Source organism: Bos grunniens, chromosome 4 (assembly GCF_055505025.1).
Source record: "Bos grunniens cultivar Pamir isolate PY7600 chromosome 4, Bosgru_T2T1.0, whole genome shotgun sequence".
Lineage (NCBI taxonomy): Eukaryota > Metazoa > Chordata > Mammalia > Artiodactyla > Bovidae > Bos > Bos grunniens.
Genome location: NC_141168.1, coordinates 71,805,205 through 71,829,819, shown reverse-complemented (window position 1 = coordinate 71,829,819; position 24,615 = coordinate 71,805,205). Strand labels below are relative to the sequence as shown.

The window sequence follows — 24,615 nt, the reverse complement described above, 5'->3', positions numbered from 1 at the left end:
CAGCAATTAAGAAAGGGCAAATTAAAACCACAGTGAGAATCTTATACCCCCATTAAGATGGCTAAAATTTAAAAGACTGCCAACATCAGATTTTGGTGACAATCTAGAGGAACAAAAATTCTAACCTACTTACGTGGGGCAGTAAAACAATGGAACTACTTTGGAAAACTAGCAGTCTCTATAGAAAGTAAACATATCATTCCTTGCAAAAACCCAACCATTTTTTGCCTTAGACATTTACTCAAGGAAAAGGAAACATGCTGACACAGAGACAGGCACCTGACTATACATGGCCACTTGTTTGCAGTAGCCCTGAACTAGAAATAACCCAATGCCTGTTAGTAAGTGAATAGATAAATTCAGTTCAGTTCAGTTCACTTCAGTCGCTCAGTCGTGTCCAATTCTTCACGACCCCATGAATCGCAGCAAGCCAGGCCTCCCTGTCCATCACCAACTCCCGGAGTTCACCCAGATTCACGTCCATCGAGTCGGTGATGCCATCCAGCCATCTCATCCTCTGTCATCCCCTTCTCCTCCTGCCCCCAATCCCTCTCAGCATCAGGGTCTTTTCCAGTGAGTCAACTCTTCACATGAGGTGGCCAAAGTATTGGGAGTTTCAGCTTTAGCATCCATCCTTCCAAAGAACACCCAGGACTGATCTCCTTTAGAATGAACTGGCTGGATTTCCTTGCAGTCCAAGGGATTCTCAAGAGTCTTCTCCAACACCACAGTTCAAAAGCATCAATTCTTCGGCGCTCAGCCTTCTTCACAATCCAACTCTCACATCCATACATGACCACTGGAAAAACCATAGCCTTGACTAGACAGACCTTTTTTGGCAAAGAAATGTCTCTGCTTTTGAATATGCTATCTAGGTTGGTTCTAACTTTCCAAAGGAGTAAGCGTCTTTTAATTTCATGGCTGCAATCACCATCTGCAGTGATTTTCGAGCCCCCAAAAATAAAGGCTTTCACTGTTTCCACTGTTTCCCCATCTATTTCCCATGAAGTGATGGTACCAGATGCCATGATCTTAAATACAATGCAATTTTAATTAGCAACAAAAATAATACAAAACTACCAATATACACAACAGGAATCAATGTCAAAATAATAATATTGAATGGATAGAATCGGACACAAGAAAGAACACACTGTATGCCTCCAATTGTATAAAACTATGGACAGTGCAAATTAATCCACAGTGATGCAAAATGGTTATCTGGTTCTGGTTCTTTGTAGTTTCCAAACTACAAAATAAAAACTTTAGTATTTACTACTCTAATAAAAAGTCAGCATAAGATTGTTTAAATTGAGTAAAATAAAAGTTATCCAAATACAAAAATTCTGAATTTTTGAAGAATTGACAATTACACATAAAGAGTGATTACCAAATTTTAAGCAAAGAGTAGCGACAGAACTCTGTATGAAATACAATAAAAATTCACGCAGTTATTGAAAAAAATTATTCACAGTTCAGTGAACTGAAAAACTATGGAAAGCAGTAACACCAAAAGACCTTAATTTAAGGCTGAAAGCAGTTAGTTAGATGTGAATCTACACTGCAAAATAGCAGTAAAATAACAAAGCAACCAACGTTACTGTGGGTTGTTCATGACAAGAGATTATATCAAAGAATAAGAAAAGATCATGACTGAAAAATATAAAAATAAGAAAAATACTACTACTTTACATTTAGCATAAAAAAAGAGGAACCAGAGCTGGAAGAAAGGATGTAAGGACAGAACATGATAAAGCACCCAGCATGAAGATAATACAATCATTTAAAGCAGGGATCAGCACATGCTTAGGGTCCTTAAAGGACAAGACACCAAACAGTTCATGTTTTGGCAGCCACACAGGCCACATATGGTCGCTGCTGTATATTTTTCTTTCATTTTTTTCCCCCAACCATACAAAAATGTAAGAATTAGCACTTGACAATACAAAGATGGTAGTTTCACCAACCCTTGATTTAGAAAGTTAAGAGTTCAAGTTAGTGTCCGCTCAAATTTAAGGATAAAATAGCAAATATACACTAAACAAGATTTATTAAGCTTTAGGGAAAACATTTAGATGATCAGTTTAAAACTTAAGGAGAGCTTACAGTGATAGGAGCAAACATTTGAGAGTGGGTGGCAAATTATCCATTGTGGCTGGTAAAATAAAGAAAATAAATGAAATCTTTGGATCTGTGTAACTTGAGGAGCTCTTACTGTAATCATCTTTTATATATTTTTAAGTTTGATATATAACTGACATACATTATATTAGTCTCATGTATATAACATAATTTGATACTTGTGTGTATTGCAAAATGATTACCACAATAAGTCTAGTTAACATGTTACCATACATAGTTACAAAAATGCTTTTTCTTGTGGTGAGAAAGATCTCACCACAAGATCTCACCATTTAAGATCTTAGCAACTTCCAAATATTCAACACACTATTAACCATAGGACCATGCTGTACATTATATCCTCATGACTTGTTTATTTTATAACTAGAAGATTTTGGCCCCCTTCATCCATCTTGCCCGTTTCCTCAAATTGTTTATTGTGTGTCAAGAAAAATGCTTCATACATTTTTGAAAAATTACTGGAACTTTATATTTAGTAAACAGCAAAAACATTGGGACCAAAGATACAAAAGGAGTTCCTATAAATTCAAATAATGAGATCTGTTCTAGAATTCATGTGACCAGCCAGGAAACCAGCAACTAACAGTAGGAAAGCTAGCCCTCTTAAAGCAGGTATTCAACTTGACTCAACTGACACTGAGTCAACTATGGTGTTTATTGGGCACACAGAGAAGAAAAGAATTATAAAAAAAAAAAAAAAAACCTGTTGCAAACTGAACTCCCATAACTAATTACGAAAGTAATCAATGAGTTCAACTTTGCCAAAAAGTTTCTTTTGTAGCTTAGAAAAATGCTTAACTTCCATAAACCTTCAACACAATACATCTGAAGTGGTACCCTCTCTGTGCTGGAAGGGGCTTCCCTGGTAACTCAGCTGGTAAAGAATCCACCTTCAATGCAGGAAACTCTGGTTCGATTCCTGAGTTGGGAAAATTCCCTGGAGAAGGGATAGGCTACCCACTCCAGCCTTCTTGGGATTCTCTGATGGCTCAGATGGTAAAGAATCCGCCTGCAATGTGTGAGACGTGGGTTTGATCCCTGGGTTGGAAGAGCCCCTGGAGAAGGGCATGACAGCCCACTTTAGTACTCTGCCTAGAGAATTCCATGGACAGAGGACCCTGGCAGGCTACAGTCCATGGGGTCGCACAGAGTTGGACACAACTGAAGCGACTAGGCAGCAGCAACAGCTGTGCTGGAAACAATTCAGAATCTTTAACAATGTAAGTTAAAAGGGTTCATAACATCATTATCAGTTACTGTATGCTATGTAGACATTTATTTAGTGAACTTCAATTCCACATTGTCCTCTTAGAGAGATTTTGTCTGGATCATGCTGTCATGGTATTTTTAGCTGACAAATGATAAGCACCAGTACTTTGTGTGGACCTGACCAAGGAGACTTTCTGACTCAGGGAAAAGGCAGATTGTGGATGTTTACCACCTAGTACTGGCAACAATTACCACAGGGGAGATTCCAGCCTGGCATAGAGCTGAGAGACTTTCTTCCTGATAATCTTAAAGATAAGTAAGCACATGATCCCCTTCCATCCTAGAACCTCTAGAAAGCCCTGTACTTGTTTACCGTAAAAGCTTGTAATTCACAAGCTAAAGCCATCTTTCTAATTAAAATGTCATCATTTCAGTGTGGGGGCCTGGTATCTATGGTGATGTAGGAACTCATCCAGATCAAAATCTCTGTCACCTATTTTGAAAGCTAGTTACAGCTTGAGGTAATGGAGTCTGTTGCAATCCTGAAAATACCATAAGGTTCTCTTCTTCTTTGTCTGGCTTCTTTCAACGGAAGATTTTCAGGATCAGTAAAAAAGAGAAACAGGAGTCAAGGAGCAGCGGCAGATGGTCATTTACCTAGCTCCATATTTGGAACAAAAACTGCCTGTCAAACTGAAGAATGTTCTTTCTTATGTGGTGATAATGGTATGCTTCACCAGAAGAAGTACTCTGGGTCATCAATCCTAAACACTGCAGAAAGAATGTGGCAGTGGTATCACTACAAATCTTTTCCATATAGAAATAGCATGAGTTTGTGAGGTCACCAGTTTACTTACAGTTTTGTACTATAAGAAGAAAACACAGTTCCTTAGTATCTAAATAATTATTTAGTTTATGTCTTCCAAGACAAACATTTTGTAATACTATAGTAGAGACTTTGTAACACTACAAAGCTATAAAAACCGACAAATGAATACAGAACAATTAAGCAATTAAATAGGGAAAAACAGTAATGATCAAAAAGAGGTTACCTGCATTTATTTTAAAAATTTTGGTTTCAGACAAAGAATGCTACAGAAATAAATTACCCTAATTTTCTTTTAGTAAATTTAAGTTTTACAGTTAATTGATATTAAAAATGATGGCCACCAACTATATACTCAATAAAAGAAGATAACTAACTTTTCTGAGGAATCAAATTAATGTCAGAAGTTGATTATTAAATGCAAGTAATGACACATGTTTACTGAATACCTTGATTCAGGTTATGAGCCCATAAACTAAGTTACAGTTCAGGAATGCAGTATTACATCAATATTAAAATGCTATAGTTATTTTAGTCTATGTTTGTAATAAATATTAACAATAAACTTAACTATTTCAATGATTTCTTATAAATGGGAAAATATATTTTGAGAACCCAATATATATAACCTGCAGCTTCTGTTTTAATGGGAAGTAGAAAGAGTGTTCCAGGCATAAAAAGAACTCGAAATCCCTAGAGGAGGAAGGAAAATGCACATGTGGAAAACTAAAGAAAGCTTGTGAGACTGAAAAACAGAGAATACAGAGAAGAGTGGCATAAAAGGAGTATAATTAAATGCTGATGAGAAGAAATAGAGTAAAAGAACAAAGACATGAGAGACAGAAATATGAAGGAGATATGTTTCCCAAGAAAATGGGATCCAAAAAATGGGATATAGAGAGGCACCTCTGTGAAGTAGAAATTAAAAGCATCTGCCTTAGTTGGTGTGTGGGGTGAGAGGGGAAGGTTGACGGAAAGTGGAGAGTCTAAAATAGTCATTTCAGAAAATGGAAAAAAGAGAGTTGGCCAGAGAAAAACAAAAATTCTGAGGAGTTGGTTTAGATTAGTCATTCCATGGAGGCTTCCCAAAGAAACTTTAACACTATAAAAATTACTGTTTTTATATAAATTGCTTCACAAATTGTCAGATGATTTAAAATGCAATTATTTAACATAATTAGAATAAACTGCTTGGTCCTACTGAAGAAAGAGGAAAAGCAGCGACCCCAGACCATGACTCTACTACTTGATAGCTAACTCATCTGCAGTTAATTTCCTAACCTTTCCAGGCCTTTGTTTCCTTAACTTAAAAAGTGGATAATTATATCTTCCTCACATAATTGTTACTGTGGTTGAGATAACAAATGTAAAGTGACTAACACAAAGCCTGGCAGAGAAGGAGCATTCAATAAAGGTTAGTTTCACCCTGAATTCCTATACTGCCTGCTGGGACAGCTGCAGGACACCTCTGATGTGCTGCAGGAAAAGGAAAGAGGCTCCAAAACACAAGCACTTTCTGCTAAGACATCCTGGTTCCTGAGAACATTATCTCAGAGACACCGTTACTGATAAGGGTATAATCTCATCCTGCTAAGCCAGAAACCTGACTGTGTGAAAATAACCCAGAGGACCCAGGTCTGAGGGAGATAGACACACATGACTAAATTCAGACATAAATAATGCTATAAATACAAATATCAATTTACACATGAGGAATGTTGTAAAACGGAGAAGGCAATGGCACCCCACTCCAATACTCTTGCCTGGAAAATCCCATGGACGGAGGAGCCCGTAGGCTACAGTCCATGGGGTCGTTAAAGTTTCAGACATGACTGAGCGACTTCACTTTCACGCATTGCAGAAGGAAATGGCAACCCACTCCAGTGTTCTTGCCTGGAGAATCCCAGGGACGGGGGAGCCTGGTGGGCTGCCGTCTCTGGGGTCGCACAGAGTCGGACACGACTGAAGCGATTCAGCAGCAGCAATGTTGTAAAAATTGTGAAATGAACCAGAATGCTAATACTGGCAAGACAGTACATTTTCTCCCTTTAGGAAAATTATGGAGAAGGCCAAATTATACTCAGAAGGTTACTTTATATCTATGGAGTTTAACAAGAAAAATGAATTTAAAAATATTAATGGTTAATGTCAGCAATCAATAACATAACTGGTGGCTCAGATGGTAAAGAACCTGCTTGCTATGCAGGAGACCTGGGTTTGATCCCTAGGTTGGAAAGATCCCCTAGAAGAGGGCATGGCAACCCACTCCAGTATTCTTGCCTGGAGGATCCCCATGGACAGAGGAGCCTGGAGGGCTACAGTCCACGGAGTTGCAAAGAGTTGGATATGACTGAGAGACTACACAGCATAGCCTTAACAAAGAGACAATATTCCCATCCACTAAGCAGAATCTATTTTCCTTCAAATCACACTGAAACATACAACAAAATTATAGTTCTTTAGTTCCATGCAGATCATTCCACATCTACCCATATAGATGCACAACATTTAAAAATTTTTTCTTCTTTATCCTCATAATTTAGATATAGGCAATTGGCTAAACAATACTTACCCACTTAAATAATCTTTTGGTTAACTTCATAAATCTGCATATATAACACTACCAATATTTAAGGAATATTAATTTCTTAAAAGTTGATTAGTTTAATTTCAATGTGATTTAAAAACTGAAGTAAAGTCATATTTGACAATTATTAAAATGGACATAAAGTAACAACATACATAAAATAGAGTTTGCTTAGGAACTACTATCCTAGAAAATATTTTCCCATTTTAAATATATGAGAATGTAATAAAACAAATTAGTCTTTAAATGATAATCATTTCCCCCATCTCTATTAAAAATAGTATTTGAGTTCTACAAACTGTGATACTATTTCCTTTCTACCATTTTGGTTTTCATTTCCATGACTCTAAAATACAGTAAAATATTAAGAATTGTATAAATCAAAGACATGCATACATATACATATATACATAGCAATAAAAACTTCACAGGTAAAAAATATTAAACAGTACATATAAATAAAGGTTTAATCTCTGATGTAGTGATATTACGAACATTAGAGGAATACAAAAATTCTTAATTCCTTTCTTGTAACTACATGAGCTGGGCCAGCACCAATTTTCTATAGAAATATTCATGTTAATTCAAAACTGACTTGGAATTCCTTGAATATTTCTTTAAGAATGAGGTATCCTCTCTTATTTGATGTAGACAAGTATTTTTCAACAGTATGAGCATTTTATCTCCATAGTGAGACCAAGAGTTAACACATAATTGGTGGCAGATAAAACTAAACTCCAGGTTAGAAGTTAGAATCAAAGTTATCTGTGGGAAAGGAGAGAGTAGTGATTGTGAGTCAGAGTGAAGAGACACCAGGAGTGCTGGTAATGTCCCATATTTTGACCGGTGTTTTGATTTCACAAGTGTGCTCACTTTGAAGTATTTCATTCTACATGTGTGTCTATGATTTGTTCACTTTTCATTATATATACATGATAATCAACTTTAAAAGTTCATTTAAACATAACTGACATTCAGTTATTTATAACTACAACAGCTAAGAATCAGAAATCAAATACTTCCTGATTTTGAGACTGAAGAACTGAGTATTTATAAAATTATTTCTGTCCAATACAAATGTGGAAAATGAAATTTTATTTTTCAAAATAAAACTTTTGGTTTAAAGAATATGAATTAAAAATTTGGGTCCAATACAAATGGAGCAACTATCTGGGTGCAATGCAAATACAGAACTGAGATTTATATTTAATTTGCTGATTCTACTACATCAATACCATTAGGCTGTTCTAATTCAGAAAATTAAGCATCAGGAAAATGGTATCTTAGGAGAAATCTTGAGAAATTTCTAAAAAAATTTATGGCACCGTGATTATTAAGAGTGGCAAACTAAACCGTTTACTAGATGTATAACCTTTGACCAATTATCAAGCTTTCAGTTTCCCCATTTGTAAAATGGAAATAGCAGTCATACCATCCTAACTGGGTCATTGAAAAGCTTAAATGAGTACCAGTGACTTGGACAAAGGAAGCCTACTCAGCATCTATTAACCATCTATCTACATATACATATGATATTTAAAATACATTTCATATTATATATAGTACACATTAGACATCTTAGAATCTATTTTAAGTAGAATTAAATAAACATACTTTTAAAATTTTTCTTGTACTTACATTATGCCTACTCTTGAATTAAAATCATAGACATAGTTCCTCAGTAATAAGGACATACATTATTTTAAACACAAAATCAAATGTTCATCTATATTATGACATTTTTCACATTAAAAAAGTAATATTATTTTTATTACCTGAGTCTCCACACCCTGCTCCAGTAGGCGCTTAGCTTGATTTTCCACTTCAAGTCGAGCTCTTGCAACAAAAAGTAGATCATTTTCTATCACTTCTATTCCAGAAAGGTCTATTCCTTGAGAAAGATAATCTATTTAAAAAAATATACACATTTAAATATTTCAATACTGAATAAATATAAAGGTATCAAAACATCATGTCTAACTTCTTCAAAATGTTAAAAACTTGCTGTTGAACACTATTCCATTTCAAAATCTGTATTTTAAGAAACAGAATTACCCAAACATTCCCTACCTAATGAGAACTTTACTCTGGAGGAAAATGTTTCAAATATTATAGAATTGATAAAGCAAGAATTAAATTATGATTATTATAAATTCAAAGTAATATCAACAGGTTACAAAAAAACTGTGCCAAATTACTATAAATAAATATCCTGATGAACTTTGAAATTTCTCAAGTTGCATGACAGGGAATGGCTACCCACTCCAGTTTTCTTGCCTGGAGAATTCCTTGGACAGAGGTGGGCTACAGTCCATGGGGTCACAAAGAGTTGGACACAACTGGACAACTAACACTTTTCACTTTCATGCTAAGTTTAATAAATTTTAACAAAAAAGTAACATGGAAAAGATTTAAAATACATAAAATGTGCTAAAATGCCAAATTTTGAAATATGAGACCACTACTCACACTTAACAATTAAACCTTAATAAGTGTGGAATAGAAAGCCAGAACTACCTTTCTAGCCACTTAATACTAATCTCTGTTGAGTCATTTTATGTACAAAGAATATATGTGAGAAAACGAAAGTGATCTACTTGGATTTAACATATTTATCCTCTCTTTAGTAAGAAAATGATAAGACTAGTAATTTTAGCAGAAAAGAAATGATACTACTCAACTCCATGTTTACTTAAATTGAGAAAATCTAATTAAAGAAAAAGATTCAACTGAATGACCCAACATATGTATCAAAAAAATGAGTAGGACTTTTATTTAATATAGTTTGGAGGTCCTATCCATATCAATCAGAGAAGAAAAATAAAAGGAACCCAAATTGGAAAGGAAGAAGTAAAAATGTCACTGTCTGCCAATGACATGATACTATACATAGAAAACTCTGAAGATGCTACCAGAAAACTACAAGAGGTTATCAATGATTTTGGTAAAGTTTCAGGATACAAAATTAACATACAAAAATCTGTATTAATCAACGATGAACTATCAAAAGAGGAAATAAGGAAACAATCCCATTTACCACGGCACCAAAAAGAATAAAATACCTAGGAATAAATCTACCTAAGGACTCAAAAGATCTAAACTCCAAAAACTGTATGATGCTGGTAAAATAAATTGAAGACAATACAAACAGATGGAAAGATATACCGTATCCTTGAATTGGAAAAATCAATACTGTTAAAGAAACTATACTACCCAAGGCAAAATACAGGTTCAATGCGATCTCTATGAAATCACCAATGGCATTTTTCACAGAACTAGAACAAAAAATTTTTAATTTGTATGTAAACACAGAAGACCCTGAATACCAAACAATCTTAAGAAAGAAGAATGGAGCTGGAGGAATCATACTCTCTGACTTCAGACTATACTACAAGGTCATAGTAACTGAAACAGTTTATGTATGCATGCCTGCTCATTCGTGTTCAACACTTGCAACCCCATGTACTGTAGCCCACCAGGCTCCTCTATCCATGGAATTTTCCAGGCAATAATACTGGAGGGGGCTGCTATTTCCTTCTCTAGGGGATCTTCCCAACCTAGGGAGCAAACCCTTGTCTCTTGTGTCACCTGCACTGGCAGGAGAACTCTTAACCATTGAGCCACCTGGGAAGCCCAGTATAGTACTGGTATAAAACAGACACATTGATCAGTAGAACAGGATAGGTAGCCCAGAAATAAAACCACGCACTTATGGTCAATCACCCTACAACAAGAAAGAAAAATGTACAATGGAGAAAAGATAGTCCCTTCAATAAGTGATGCTGGGGAAACTGGACAGTTACATGTAAAAGAATGAAACCAGAACATTCGCTAACATATGTGAAAACAAACTAAAAATGGCTTAAAAACCTAAATGTAAGACATGACAACATAAAACTTCTAGGAGAGGACACAAGGAAGATGTTCTTTGACATTAGATCAGTCTCCCAAGGCAAAATAAATAGAAGCAAAAATAAACAAAGGGGATCTAATCAAACTTGCAAGCTTTGTCCAGAAAAGGGACCGTCAATAAATGAAAAGACAACCTACAGACCAGGAGAAAATATTTGGAAACAATAACCAACAAGGTATTAATATCCAGAATACATAAACAGTTCAAACAACTCAGTACTATAAAAACATGCAAACCAATCAAAAAATTAGCAGAATACCTAAATCGATGTTTCTCTAAAGAAGACATACAGATGGCCAACAAGCACATGAAAAGATGCTTCAACATCACTAATTATTAGAGAAATGGAAATCAAAACACAATGAGGTACTTTTTGATGGGTAGTCATTCTTACTCATCTTGATCCACTCCCATTTATGGAATCTATGGCTTCTTTAGTGACTAGTATTATCTCCTTCCACAAATCCTCCTCTGCAATACAAATTTGCAATACAAATCTAAGATTTCAAAATTCTTACTGCTTCTTCTTTTACTAGCATCCTTCTCTGTTTAAAAGAAAACAAAAAGAAGAGAAATTATAGTTTGCTAAATAACTCAGCTATGCATTTACTTTTCCTAATAATGTTAGCACCATATTATTTATTTGGGATAAAAGAGATGAGGGAAGAGTACACATGTGAGGTTTGGATAGTGCTGGAAGCTGGAAGAAATAAAGGAAGCTAAATTTTCATGTTTCAAAGTGAGAAGTCAAAGAAGATAAAAATTAAGAACTAGAAATAAAAGCAGGTGATTTAGACCTATGGAGGTAAATACCGAAAAATCAGCAAAAATGCTGAAAATGGTGGCCTCCAGGGGAGAGTAAATGGGGCAGAAACAAGACAAGCAATTGCTATTTTTAACAATAAGTTCTGTAGAACTATTTGAGTATGTTACACATGTATAACTTTCTTAACAAATAAAACATGGGAAGAGTACATGGTAAGTCAAGAAAAACAGAACTTTAAAAAAGATGGCTAGTTAATAAAAAAATTTGTATCCTCTAAATTAATGATTCAGTTTCTAAAATAAGTAATATTTAAAAAGAAGAAAAAAGTGAATAATTTAGACAAAAAGACATTTTCTACTATGTTAACTGTAAAAATAAATATATACATACATATAAATAAATGTGCACATGCATGTATATATGTGTATATATATATACATGTGTGTGTATATATACATATAAAAAGAAACATTGTAAATAAGATAAAAACACTTCAGAAATCAACCAGGATAAGCTAGTAAGATTCCATATGAATACCCCATTACTAAAACCTACCATTCCTAAGCTCATTCAAATTTGGAAAACCCAGCAGTGGCCACAGGACTGGAAAAGGTCAGTTTTCATTCCAATACCAAAGAAAGGCAATGCCAAAGAATGCTCAAACGACCACACAATTGCACTCATCTCACACACTAGTAAAGTGATGCTCAAAATTCTCCAAGCCAGGCTTCAGCAATACGTGAACCGTGAAATTCCAGATGCTCAAGCTGGTTTTAGAAAAGGCAGAGGAACCAGAGATCAAATTGCCAACATCCGCTGGATCATGGAAAAAGCAAGAGAGTTCCAGAAAAACATCTATTTCTGCTTTATTGACTATGCCAAAGCCTTTGACTGGGTGGATCACAATAAACTGTGGACAATTCTGAAAGAGATGGGAATACCAGACCACTTGATCTGTCTCTTGAGAAACCTATATGGAGGTCAGGAAGCAACAGTTAGAACTGGACATGGAACAACAGACTGGTTCCAAATAGGAAAAGGAGTTCGTCAAGGCTGTATATTGTCACCCTGCTTATTTAACTTCTATGCAGAGTACATCATCAGACACGCTGGGCTTGAAGAAGCACAACCAGGAATCAGGATTGCCGGGAGAAATATCAATAACCTCAGATATGCAGATGACACCACCCTTATGGCAGGAAGTGAAGAGGAACTAAATAAAAAGCCTCTTGATGAAAGTGAAAGTGGAGAGTGAAAAAGTTGGCTTAAAGCTCAACATTCAGAAAACGAAGATCATGGCATCTGGTCCCATCACTTCATGGGAAATAGATGGGGAAACAGTGGAAACAGTGTCAGACTTTATTTTTTTGGGCTCCAAAATCACTGCAGATGGTGATTGCAGCCATGAAATTAAAAGAAGCTTACTCTTTGGAAGAAAAGTTATGACCAACCTAGATAGCATATTCAAAGGCAGAGACATTACTTTGCCAACAAAGGTCCGTCTAGTTAAGGCTATGGTTTTTCCAGTGGTCATGTATGGATGTGAGAGTTGGACTGTGAAGAAGGCTGAGAGCCAAAAAATTGATGCTTTTGAACTGTGGTGTTGGAGAAGACTCTGGAGAGTCCCTTGGATTGCAAGGAGATCCAACCAGTCCATTCTGAAGGAGATCAGCCCTGGGATTTCTTTGGAGGGAATGATGCTGAAGCTGAAACTCCAGTACTTTGTCCACCTCATGTGAAGAGTTGACTCATTGGAAAAGACTCTGATGCTGGGAGGGATTGGGGGCAGGAAGAGAAGGGGACGACAGAGGATGAGATGGCTGGATGGCATCGCTGACTCGATGGACGTGAGTCTGAGTGAACTCCGGGAGTTGTTGATGGACAGGGAGGCCTGGCGTGCTGCGATTCATCGGGTCGCAAAGAGTTGGACACAACTGAGCGACTGAACTGAACTGAAGCTCATTCCATATAACTCAGAGAAGTTCTTAGATTTGTACATTGGAAGATATGTACAAGAATGTTCATAACAGCACTGTCAAAAACAAAACAAACATGTATAACTGAAATGGAAATAATGTATATATACTCAGATAAGGTGTATAACTGAAATCAACTGGAGAACAAACAAAAGCATTCTTTCAAAATACTACTACAGAAGAGTAAAACCAATGACAAATATACACGTCAATGTGTCTCTCAATAACATAATATTAAGGAAGAAGAAGACATTTTAGAAGAATACACACAGCCAGAGGTAATTTATAGTAAAACATGTATGATTAAACAATATACTATATACACATACAAACAATGACATTTTGCAAAGTTACAGAGAGAGGTGATACAACACGCTTATAATATTCTAAAACAAACTTGTTAGGTAGTATTTGTATTTTATACATGTTAAGTGTTTTTTGCATTTTTACATTTTTCTATTGAATATTAAAATACATGAACCAATGGCACAGATTACAGTACAATAAACAAGAACTTACAAGAGTTATAACTGTATTTCATGTGTTCAAAACAGAAAAGATTAAACACATTAGTAAAAACACGTGTAATAAAGTAAGGCACAAATTGAACTTCTAGAGATAAATTCAAATTCTAAAAGGGATTAATGGCATATGAGACACTGCAAGAAAAACAGAATATACTGTCTCATGAAGAAGAGTTTGATGCTAGAATACTTAACTGATAACTGAATAAAAGGTTTTCTTTTCCTTTAAAAATATCATGCTTTTGAAAGAATTTTTGAAAATCAGGAAACTATTTCAAAAGGGGGAAATTATATAACCCCAGAGCACAGAGGCCACAACTGCCAAGTGGATTATTGGAATATACATGAATATGTCTGAGAAATTTATGAATCCTCAAATTCTCAAGCAGCATTAAAATAGCATATTTCCTCCCCCCCGGATATTTATGTAAAAAAGAGCAGAAAAAGCAAAAACTGACATACAGGGACTGGGCAGCTGGCTACACTGATGAAAGTGACTCCCTCCTACACACCAACTTTGCAAAGAGCACAACGCAGATAAGTGCCTCAGAGAAATTTCAAGCAACCTTCAGATGTTCCTAAAATACTTAAAATCTTGTTTGTGCTTAAAATAAAAGGTCTACTATATTCCTTTAAATTCTTACCCTACTTTTTAAACCACCCACAAGTTATTGTGTTCCTGTTTTTATCTGTAATTATATTTATTTACAATGTCTTCTTTATTAACAATGTTATAAACATTCACCCATAATATGGTAATACTTATAAATATCAGCTCTTGACAACTGCCCAATATTTCATCAAACAAATGATCAAAAATTACTTAGTCATCTGCCTAAATGTAATAATTATTTATAATAAATACATACAAAAACTTTAAATATCTATAATTATTTCCTTGAGAAACGAAAAAGAATTAATGGATCAAAGTAACAATTTTAAGCTGGTTGATAAAAATTATTAAACTACTTTTCAAAATGACTGTACTACTTCAAACATTCTCCCAATAATCTATGGGAGTTACTTAATCATGTACTGGATATTACCACTGTATTGAGTATTTCATATGCTGCTAGAAGGTTCTTATTGATGGTCTCACATGAATTTCTAAATGATAAGGCTGAGTAACTTTTACTATCTGTATTTTCTTTGGGGAATGTCTATGTAATTTTTACTCCCTATCTTTTTATATTACATCACCGTGTATTAATTATATAATAATATTCACTGTTTGCCTATCATATTTGCTATAAATATGTTCCCAGACTGTTGGCAACATGTTTCTTTATTTATTTATATATTACTTCCTAACACCATTTCCAGAACACAGTCATTCAATTATATTATCTAAAAAGCTCTGTATTAGATTTTTTTGCAGAGCCCTGATTACTTAGAAATTTCAGATTAAAGCCTGTCTTTTACAAAAGCAAATAGCAACATCTAAGGCTATGATTTATATAGAGTTATCCAGCACATTGATGAATAATACTCTGGAGAGGAAAGCTGTCATTGTAGACTCGATTCAACAAAAAGTTTATCTTTAAATTAAAATAAATAGTATTATAAGACCAGCATTCATTACAACAATTACATTTTAACCTGTTCTGCTAAAAACACAGTTCCTAGAGAATACTGAGCTCAATAACAAATTTAAATTAAGACAAAACAAACAACCATCACAAAACACTGAACAATATGGATGCTTCAGGGTTACAATATTGATAAAATTAACTTGTCCAATCAATAATGAGATCTACTGTCCAATTATTGAAGGTATCATCACCATCATCATAATAAAAACAACATCATCATCTTCATCACAGAATACTAGTTTTTTACTTGTTACAAATGGCTAAGTCTAAGATAGGATTGTTTTAAAAGTCCCTCCCTCCTCAGTAAAAAAAAAAACTTTCAATAAAGAAATCTTAGAAAAGACATAAAGTAAGAGAAAAAGGTCAAAAACTCCAACTAAACTTCAACAATGACATCTACATACACACATTGATTTTCATTGGTTTGTTTATATTTGACATATTTTAATCATATTTAAGTTTACATCATGAATCTGATGACAAAACAGGTCTACAAGAAAAATTCTTTTCAAGAAAAATGTTTAATACATACACAGTGATTTCAATAATGTGTGAAATAACTGAAACATAACTATATCAAAATATGAAATATCTGAATATATGAAAATATAATTGAAATTATAAAGCAAAATTTTTCAAAAGTAATGTGGCATTTGCATAAAAGTAAAACTGACAGAACAGACAACAAAATAACATGGTGTTTAAAAGGTATAAGATTTTAATATATAATAACCAAAATACAACTAAACAGATTGGAAAATGTATTTTTAAAAAGTTATCTCACAATACATAACACCAACCATAGAAAAAAATTTTAATAATTTAAAACATCTGTTTCTACCATAGGGGAAAGTAATTATTGAACGAAACAAATTACAAGAGAAACTTCACAAATACTAACATATACATTTTCTAACTTTTTCTAATATAAAAATAAAATCAGAAAAAGAATAAAAATAATTTGAAATCAAAACATAAAGGTAAAAACATATAAGAAGTCATAGTTATCTATGGGCAAATAATCAAAGGATATCTAAAAACAAATTCATGGAAGAGAAAATTCAGGATGAAGTCAATGTCTGAAAATTTATTAAACCTTTCTAATAATCTCTGAAATTTATTCTTATGTAAAATTAAATAGTATAACACATGATCACTGGAGTACATATAAAATCTATAAAATATAAAGTATAAATAAAATATACTTTAAGTAAAGTCAATTCTATTCAAGAAAACAGATATATCCTTTCAAAGGCACAGTATCACAGAAAGAAGGCTAATTAGGAATGAGAATATCTAAATTTTATTCTACCCAATTTTATGACCTGAGGAAAGAATCACTTAACCTTTTAGAGATTCCAAAATTAAAGAATAAAGAACCCGTGTTACAAATCTCACAGGGTTGTATGGATCGAATGAGATAATATGCATTAGGAATGCTTTGTAAACCACCAAAAACATGTAAATAGTGATAACATTTTCATAAATGGTGTCTTAGTTACTAATCTCTTTTTTTCTTTTTAAAATGAAGGGGAAAAGGCCTTGAGACACATAATCTAAAGTTTGGTATTATGCCCCTCTCAAAAAAAAAACCCACCAAAAAACATAAATGTGAAATTATACATGTTTCTAACAGATCCTCAATGAATTCTACTGCTTGAACTATGCACAAAATAAGCCTCACACTTAAGTAAAACCCTTTGGGTGAAATCTTTATACTTTTAGTCCAAAGCACTTCTCAGGGCACGCTGATCTTTCTTGTTCTTCAAAGCTTCAGGAAAATTTATTATCAAATGCCTTATTTTTGTTCTGGCTCTCACTTTAGGGAGGAGGAAAACCCTACTATTAAAATGGGGATGGGTTTTTCCCTTCCAAAGTCTTACCCCTTTTTTCAGCTAGCACCCAAAAATTGCTCAGGGCCTAAACATATAAATAAGACAGTGTATTATCTTTCCTTTGGACATAGTCTTTTTTTTTTTCCTTTTCCCTTCCACTGACTTTCTAACCATGGTGCATTTTGATACGGTATTGGAATTTTAAAACAAGGATTTAGAAAACGAACCTTTTTTTTCCCCTTCCAGAAAGGTATTTCAGGTGTTATATTTACTGCCTATCTTCCAGTCAGTATCTAACCAGAGGTAAGAGTCAATACCTCTCCCTCAACAACTGAGAAGCACTAGATAAAATCAACAAGGAGCAGAAAAATGACCACCATATAACAGGCGAATCTAATAACATCAACAGAGCATTCCACCCAATAAAAACAGAATATACATTCTGTTCAACTACAGGTGGAACATTAATCAAAACAAAGCATGTCCTAGGTCACAAAACAAACATTTTAAATTTAAGAGAATTGAAATCATACACTCAATTGATCATAATAGAATCAAACTAAGAATCAGTAATAGAAAAATACCTATAAATTTCCCAAACATTTTGAAATTGAACAACACACTTCCAAATATTCAAGGGACCCCAAAGGCTCTCAGAGGAAATTTTCTTTAAATATTTAACTACATGAAAATGGAAAATCAACACTGAAATCTCTGGGATTCAACTAAAGTGGAGTTGGAAGAAATTTAATATTAAAGGTATTCTTAGAAAAAGATTTATTATTAGGGGAAAAAATTCTCAACAATGCAATTGTTTACTGCCTTAAACTAGAAAATGGAAACAAAATGAAAACAGGAATAGCAATACTCTTATCAGACAAAACAAACTTTAAAACAAAGGCTATAAAGACAGACAAGTAAGGATACATTATACTTCTTGACATATATACACCCAATACAGAGCACCTAAATTTATAAGGCAAATACTAACAAACATAAAGGGAAAGACCAACAATAATACAATAACAGCAGGAGACTAACAGTCCACTGACATCAATGGACATACAGACAGAAAATCAATAAGGCAACAGAGGTTCTAAATGACACAGATATGCTATATTTCATTGATGTGTTCAGGACACAACATCCAAAAACAAAAGGAGAATATACAGTCTTCTTAGGGATGAATAAAACATTCTTTAGGATAGATCACACACATGGTCACAAAGCAAGCCTCAACAAATTTAAAAGGATAGAAATTATTTCAACCAACTTTTCTGATCACAAAGGTATGAAATTAGAAATCAACCACGGGGGAGGGGAGGAATGAAGAAAGAACAAACACACAGAGACTAAATGACACACTACTAAGAAGCAATGGGTCAATGACGAAATCAAAGAATAAACCAGAAAATACCTTTAAAAAAATGAAAATGAAAACACAACTTTACAAAATCTATGGGATGCATTGAAAGTAATTCTAAGAGGGAAGTTCATAGTGATACAGGCCTTCCTCAAGAAACAAGAAAAATGACAAATAACTATCACTTCAGAGAATTAGAAAACAAAGTCCAAACTCAGCAGAAGGAAGGAAATAATTAAGAGCAGAGAGAAATGAATGTTGAAAAAAGTAGAAATGATCAATAAAATCAAGAGCTGTTTAAAAAAAAAAAAAAAAAATGACAAATCTCTAGCTAGACTCACCAAGGGAGAACCCAAATAACAAAATAAGAAATGAAAGAGGAGAAAAATCAACTGACACCACAGATATAAAATATCATAAGAGAATACTATGAGCAGTTACATGCCAATAAACTGAACAACCTAGAAGGGAAAAGGTTCTAGAAACATCTGCCAACAGAGGGTCACAAAGAAAACAGATAATGTGAACAGACCAATCACTAAAAGTGAAATGGAATCTGTAAACAAACTCCCTGCAAACAAAAGTCTAGGACTGGATGCCTTCATTGGAGAATTCTATGAAACATATAAATAAGAACTTGTAACTATCTTTCTCAAAACTATTCCAAAAAATTAAGTCACTGAGGCCATCATCATCCTGATAAAAAAGCCAAAGAAACTATCAAAAAAAATAAAATTACAGGCCAGTATCTTTGATGAATACAGATGCAAAACTCAATAAAATATTAGCAAACTGAATCCAACAATACATAAAAAGGATCACACAACATAATCAAAGTGTATTTATTCCAGGGTCACAAGAATGGCTCAACTATGCAAATCAGTCAATGTGATACACAATAATAACAAAAAAAGAGACAAAAACCACATGATTATCTCAATAGATACAGGAAAAGCATTTCACAAAAATCAACATCCATTCATGACAAAACGCTAACCAAAGTAGAAAGAGAGAGGCCATATCTCAACACAATAAAGACCATTTATGACAAACCCACCGCCAATATAATATTCAACAGTAAAAAGCTGAAAGTCTTCCTGCTAAACTCACAAATAATACAAAGATGTCTCACTGCTACTATTCAACACAGTATTAGAAGTCCTAGCCACAGCAATCAGAGAAGAAAAATAAAACAAAAATGGAATTCAAATTGAAAAGGAAGAAGAAAAACTGTCACTCTTGGCAAATGACATAATAATGTATACAAAGAATCCCAGAATCTCCACAGAAAAACTAGTAGAACTAATAAATGAATCATCAAGGTTGCAAAATACAAGATTAAAATACAGAATCCAGTACACTTCTATGAACTAAAAATGAAATACCAGAAAGTGAAAGTTAAAAAACACATGCATATAAAATTGTGGGGAAAAAAAAAAACCTAGGAATAAACTTCAACAAGGAAGTGGAAGACCCATATTGTAAAAACTATTAAGCATTGATAAACGAAACTGAAGATAATTCAAAGCTCATACTCTTGCATTCCAACAATACTGTCAAAAGGGACATACTACCCAAGGCAATCTAAAGATTTAAAGCAATCCATACCAAGACAGGACATGTTTTATATAGAACTAGAACAAATAATCCTAACATGTATATGGAACCACAGAATACCCAGACTTACCAAAGCAATCCTAAGAAAAAACAACAAAGGGAGACAAAAGCCTTCAAGACTTTAGATTATACTATAAAGCTACAGTAATCAAACAGTATGGTACTGGTACAAAAACAGACGCAATAGATCAATGGACTAGAATACAGAGTGCAGAGGTAAACCAATACAACCACAGTTAATTAATCTATGACAAAGGCAGCAAGAATATACAATGGAGAAGAGAGTCTCTTCAACAAGTGGTGTTAGCAATGCTCGACAGCTACATGTAAACCAATGAGCTTAGAACATTCCCTCATACAATATACAAAAATAAACCCAAAATGTTTTAAAGACATAAATGTTAGACATAACACTATAAAACTTATACAAGGGAATGTAAAATATAGGCAAGACATTCTTTGACATAAATCACAGCAATATTTTCTTACAACTGTCCCCCAAGGCAAAAGAAATAAACACAAAAATAAACAAAGAGGATTTAATCAAACTTAAAAGCTTTTGTACAGCAAAGGGCAAACTCCAGAAGAAAGTGAGGAAAGGGAAGCCTGGCGTGTTGTAGTCCATGGGATTGCAAAGAGTCTGACATGACTGGCTGACTGAACAACAACAATAAAAGCAAAGGAAACAAAGTAAAAAGACAACCTACAGACTGGGAGAAAAATATCTGCAAATAATGCAACTGACAAAGATTTAATATTTAAAATACACAAACAGCTCATACAACTCAATATCAGGAAAAAAAAAAAACATACAATCCAATCAAAAAAATGGGTAGAAGACCGAGAGAAATGTTCTCTAAAGAAAAGATACAAATAGCCAAAAGGCACATGAAAAGATGCTCTGGTTATTTTACATCAATTATATCATAATAAAGCTATGGTTTGTTTGTTTTTTTTTAAAGAAAAAAAACTGCAACAGAAATACATCAAACAGAATTAAAGGGTTTATTCAACAACCAAAATAATCATTTCCCATTTTCATCTTACTTATGAAAGACATGAAGAATTATCTGTACGACTTTGATTTTTTTTTCCTCTCAAACTGCCATCTAAATGATTTCTATGTGGTAAGTTTCTTACATATATATAGAAAACAGACACTAATCCTACCTTCAAAACACTTATATTATAGTTTTGCTGACAAACTCCAAAACAGAACAACAATCCAGGCAGTTCACTTAACCAAAAAGTTTAAAAATAAACTTACATGTTAAAAGATTTTTTCCCCCAGAGAGCTAAAAATAAATATATAATTCCTAATTATGGACATAAGAGGTACTACTTCTCTAGGGCCCTGGCACTCCAAAAGATTAAATGTTTGCTGTACAGTAACTTGACTCTATACATGGACATCACCAGATGGTCAACACCGAAATCAGACTGATTATATTCTTTGCAGCCAAAGATGGAGAAGGTCTATACAGTCAGCAAAAACAAGACCAGGAGCTGACTGTGGCTCAGACCATGAACTCCTTATTGCCAAATTCAGACTTAAATTGAACAAAGTAGGGAAAACCACTAGACCATTCAGGTATGACCTAAATCAAATCCCTTATGATTATACAGTGGAAGTGAGAAATAGATTTAAGGGCCTAGATCTGATAGATAGAGTGCCTGATGAACTATGGAATGAGGTTTGTGATATTGTACAGGAGACAGGGATCAAGACCATTCCCATGGAAAAGAAATGCAAAAAAGCAAAATGGCTGTCTGGGGAGGCCTTACAAATAGCTGTGAAAAGAAGAGAAGCAATAAGCAAAGGACAAAAGGAAAGATATAAACACCTGAATGCAGAGTTCCAAAGAATAGCAAGAAGAGATAAGAAAGCCTTCTTCAGCAATCAATGCAAAGAAATAGAGGAAAACAACAGAATGGGAAAGACTAGGGATCTCTTCAAGAAAATCAGAGATACCAAAGGAACATTTCATGCAAAGATGGGCTCGATAAAGGACAGAAATGGTATGGACCTAACGGAAGCAGAAGATATTAAGAAGAGATGGCAAGAATACACAGAAGAACTGTACAAAAAAGACCTTCAAGACCCAGATAATCACGATGGTGTGATCACTGACCTAGAGCCAGACATCCTGGAATGTGAAGTCAAGTGGGCCTTAGAAAGCATCACTACAAACAAAGCTAGTGGAGGTGATGGAATTCCAGTTGAGCTGTTCCAAATCCTGAAAGATGATGCTGTGAAAGTGCTGCACTCAATATGCCAGCACATTTGGAAAACTCAGCAGTGGCCACAGGACTGGAAAAGGTCAGTTTTCATTCCAATCCCAAAGAAAGGCAATGCCAAAGAATGCTCAGACTACCACACAATTGCACTCATCTCACACGCTAGTAAAGTAATGCTCAAAATTCTGTGTAGTCAAGGCTATGGTTTTTCCTGTGGTCATGTATGGATGTGAGAGTTGGACTGTGAAGAAAGCTGAGCGCCGAAGAATTGATGCTTTTGAACTGTGGTGTTGGAGAAGACTCTTGAGAGTCCCTTGGACTGCAAGGAGATCAAACCAGTCAACCCTAAAGGAAACCAGTCCTGAATATTCATTGGAAGGACTGATGCTGAAGCTGAAGCTCCAATACCTGATGTGAAGAACTGACTCACTGGAAAAGACCCTAATGCTGGGAAAGATTGAAGGCAGGAGGAGAAGGGGACGACAGAAGATCAGATGGTTGTATGGCATCACCAACTTGATGGAAATGAGTTTGAGCAAGCTCTGGGAGTTGGTGATGGACAGGGAAGCCTGTTGTGCTGCTGTCCATGTGGTCACAAACAGTTGGATATGACTGAGCGACTGAACTGAACTGACTGACTGACTGACTGACTTATCTTAAAGCACTTCATCTATTATGACCATAAACACTTCTAGATCTTTCTCTAAAAGCAAGGCTATATATACATAGGCCACTTGAGAGGAGGAGGGTAGGGAGCAATGGAGAAGTTCACACTACCAGGGGAGACAAGAGATCAGTGTTACAGCTTGGCTTTTCCTATATAATAAAGTTGACAATGGCCCAAAGGTGATAATTTCTTCTCTTTTTTGTCTTTCATGCTCTTTATCTAATTCACTTCATGTTAACTCCCTGTGAAAACACTGTGCCCACAAATCAGTTCACAACTTGACAGTTAAATATATTTTCAAACAAAATGCATTATTCTATTATAGACTGAATTATATCCCACAAAAAGACATGTTAAAATCTTAGCCCACAGTACCTATAAATGTGACCTTATTCAGAAACAGGTTCTCTGTAGATGTAATCAAGTTAAGACAAGGTCACAATGGATTAGGATACGCTCCACTTCAATGACCGGAATCCTAAAATGAGGGGAATTTAGACACAGACACACAGAAAGGAAAATGCCACATTAAAACCAAGGGAAGAAGGCCACATAAAGACAAAGGCAAAGAAGAGAATGACACATTTTATAAACCAGGTAAAACAAAGGATTTACAGCACCAACCAAAAACTAGAAAAGGTAAGGAAATATCTTCAGAGTCATGTAAATAGCCTTGATTTCAGACTTTTAGCCTCCAGAACTGTGAGAGAATAATTTTTTGTTGTTTTAAGTCACTTGGTTTGTGGTAATTTGTTAGAGTAACCCTAGGCATCTAATACATCTTCTCTCCAATATATTCACTTTTTCCCATCTTTAATCAAGCCCCAATTTAGGCCTGAAGCTATAGACCTAACAAGTTAATTGAGAACTGAAGTCAACGAAGGTTCCACAAGCAGAGCAGCTGCAGGATGAGCCATTTAATCTTCTACACAATGTTCACTGGCCCATTACCAGCAAGTTCCCGTATTCTTAGTTTAAGAGCTCTTGAGCAACTGAATACAATTTTCACAATGAATGAATTATGCTTGTAAAAAGGAGTTAGGAAAATGGAACAGAAAACTGTTTAGGCTTAAAACACAGATATTAGACACTTTGCTAAATAAAATGGAGATCATGATCTCAATTCCACCACTAGTGTTTCTTGTCCATCTGCTTCATACTGCAAGAAAATATTCAAACAATTATGCGTAAAAAACCAACTGGAACAATGAAAGATACTAAGTACTAGAATATATTGCTATGCGCATGCCATGTGTGCTAAGTCACTTTAGCTGCAGAATGTTTCTAACTACAAAAGTTATTAGAATTAGTCCTCCAATACTCCCAGGAAATTCTGGGTGACTAGATGATACATTAAACC

General features: G+C 34.5%; 1 protein-coding gene across 9 annotated transcripts in view; it reads right to left on the bottom strand.

The window, feature by feature from the left end:
• Nucleotides 1-24,615, bottom strand: part of COG5 (component of oligomeric golgi complex 5) — a 277,344-nt gene that overhangs the window by 148,632 nt on the left and 104,097 nt on the right. For all 9 annotated transcript variants that reach the window (XR_015162655.1, XM_086396849.1, XM_086396848.1 and 6 more), the window contains one exon: nt 8,540-8,670. Coding sequence is in view for 6 of the 9 variants with exons in the window: in XM_086396849.1 (XP_086252975.1) it covers nt 8,540-8,670 (131 nt within the window). In the remaining 3 variants the exon portion in view is untranslated. The remainder of the gene's footprint in view (nt 1-8,539; nt 8,671-24,615) is intronic.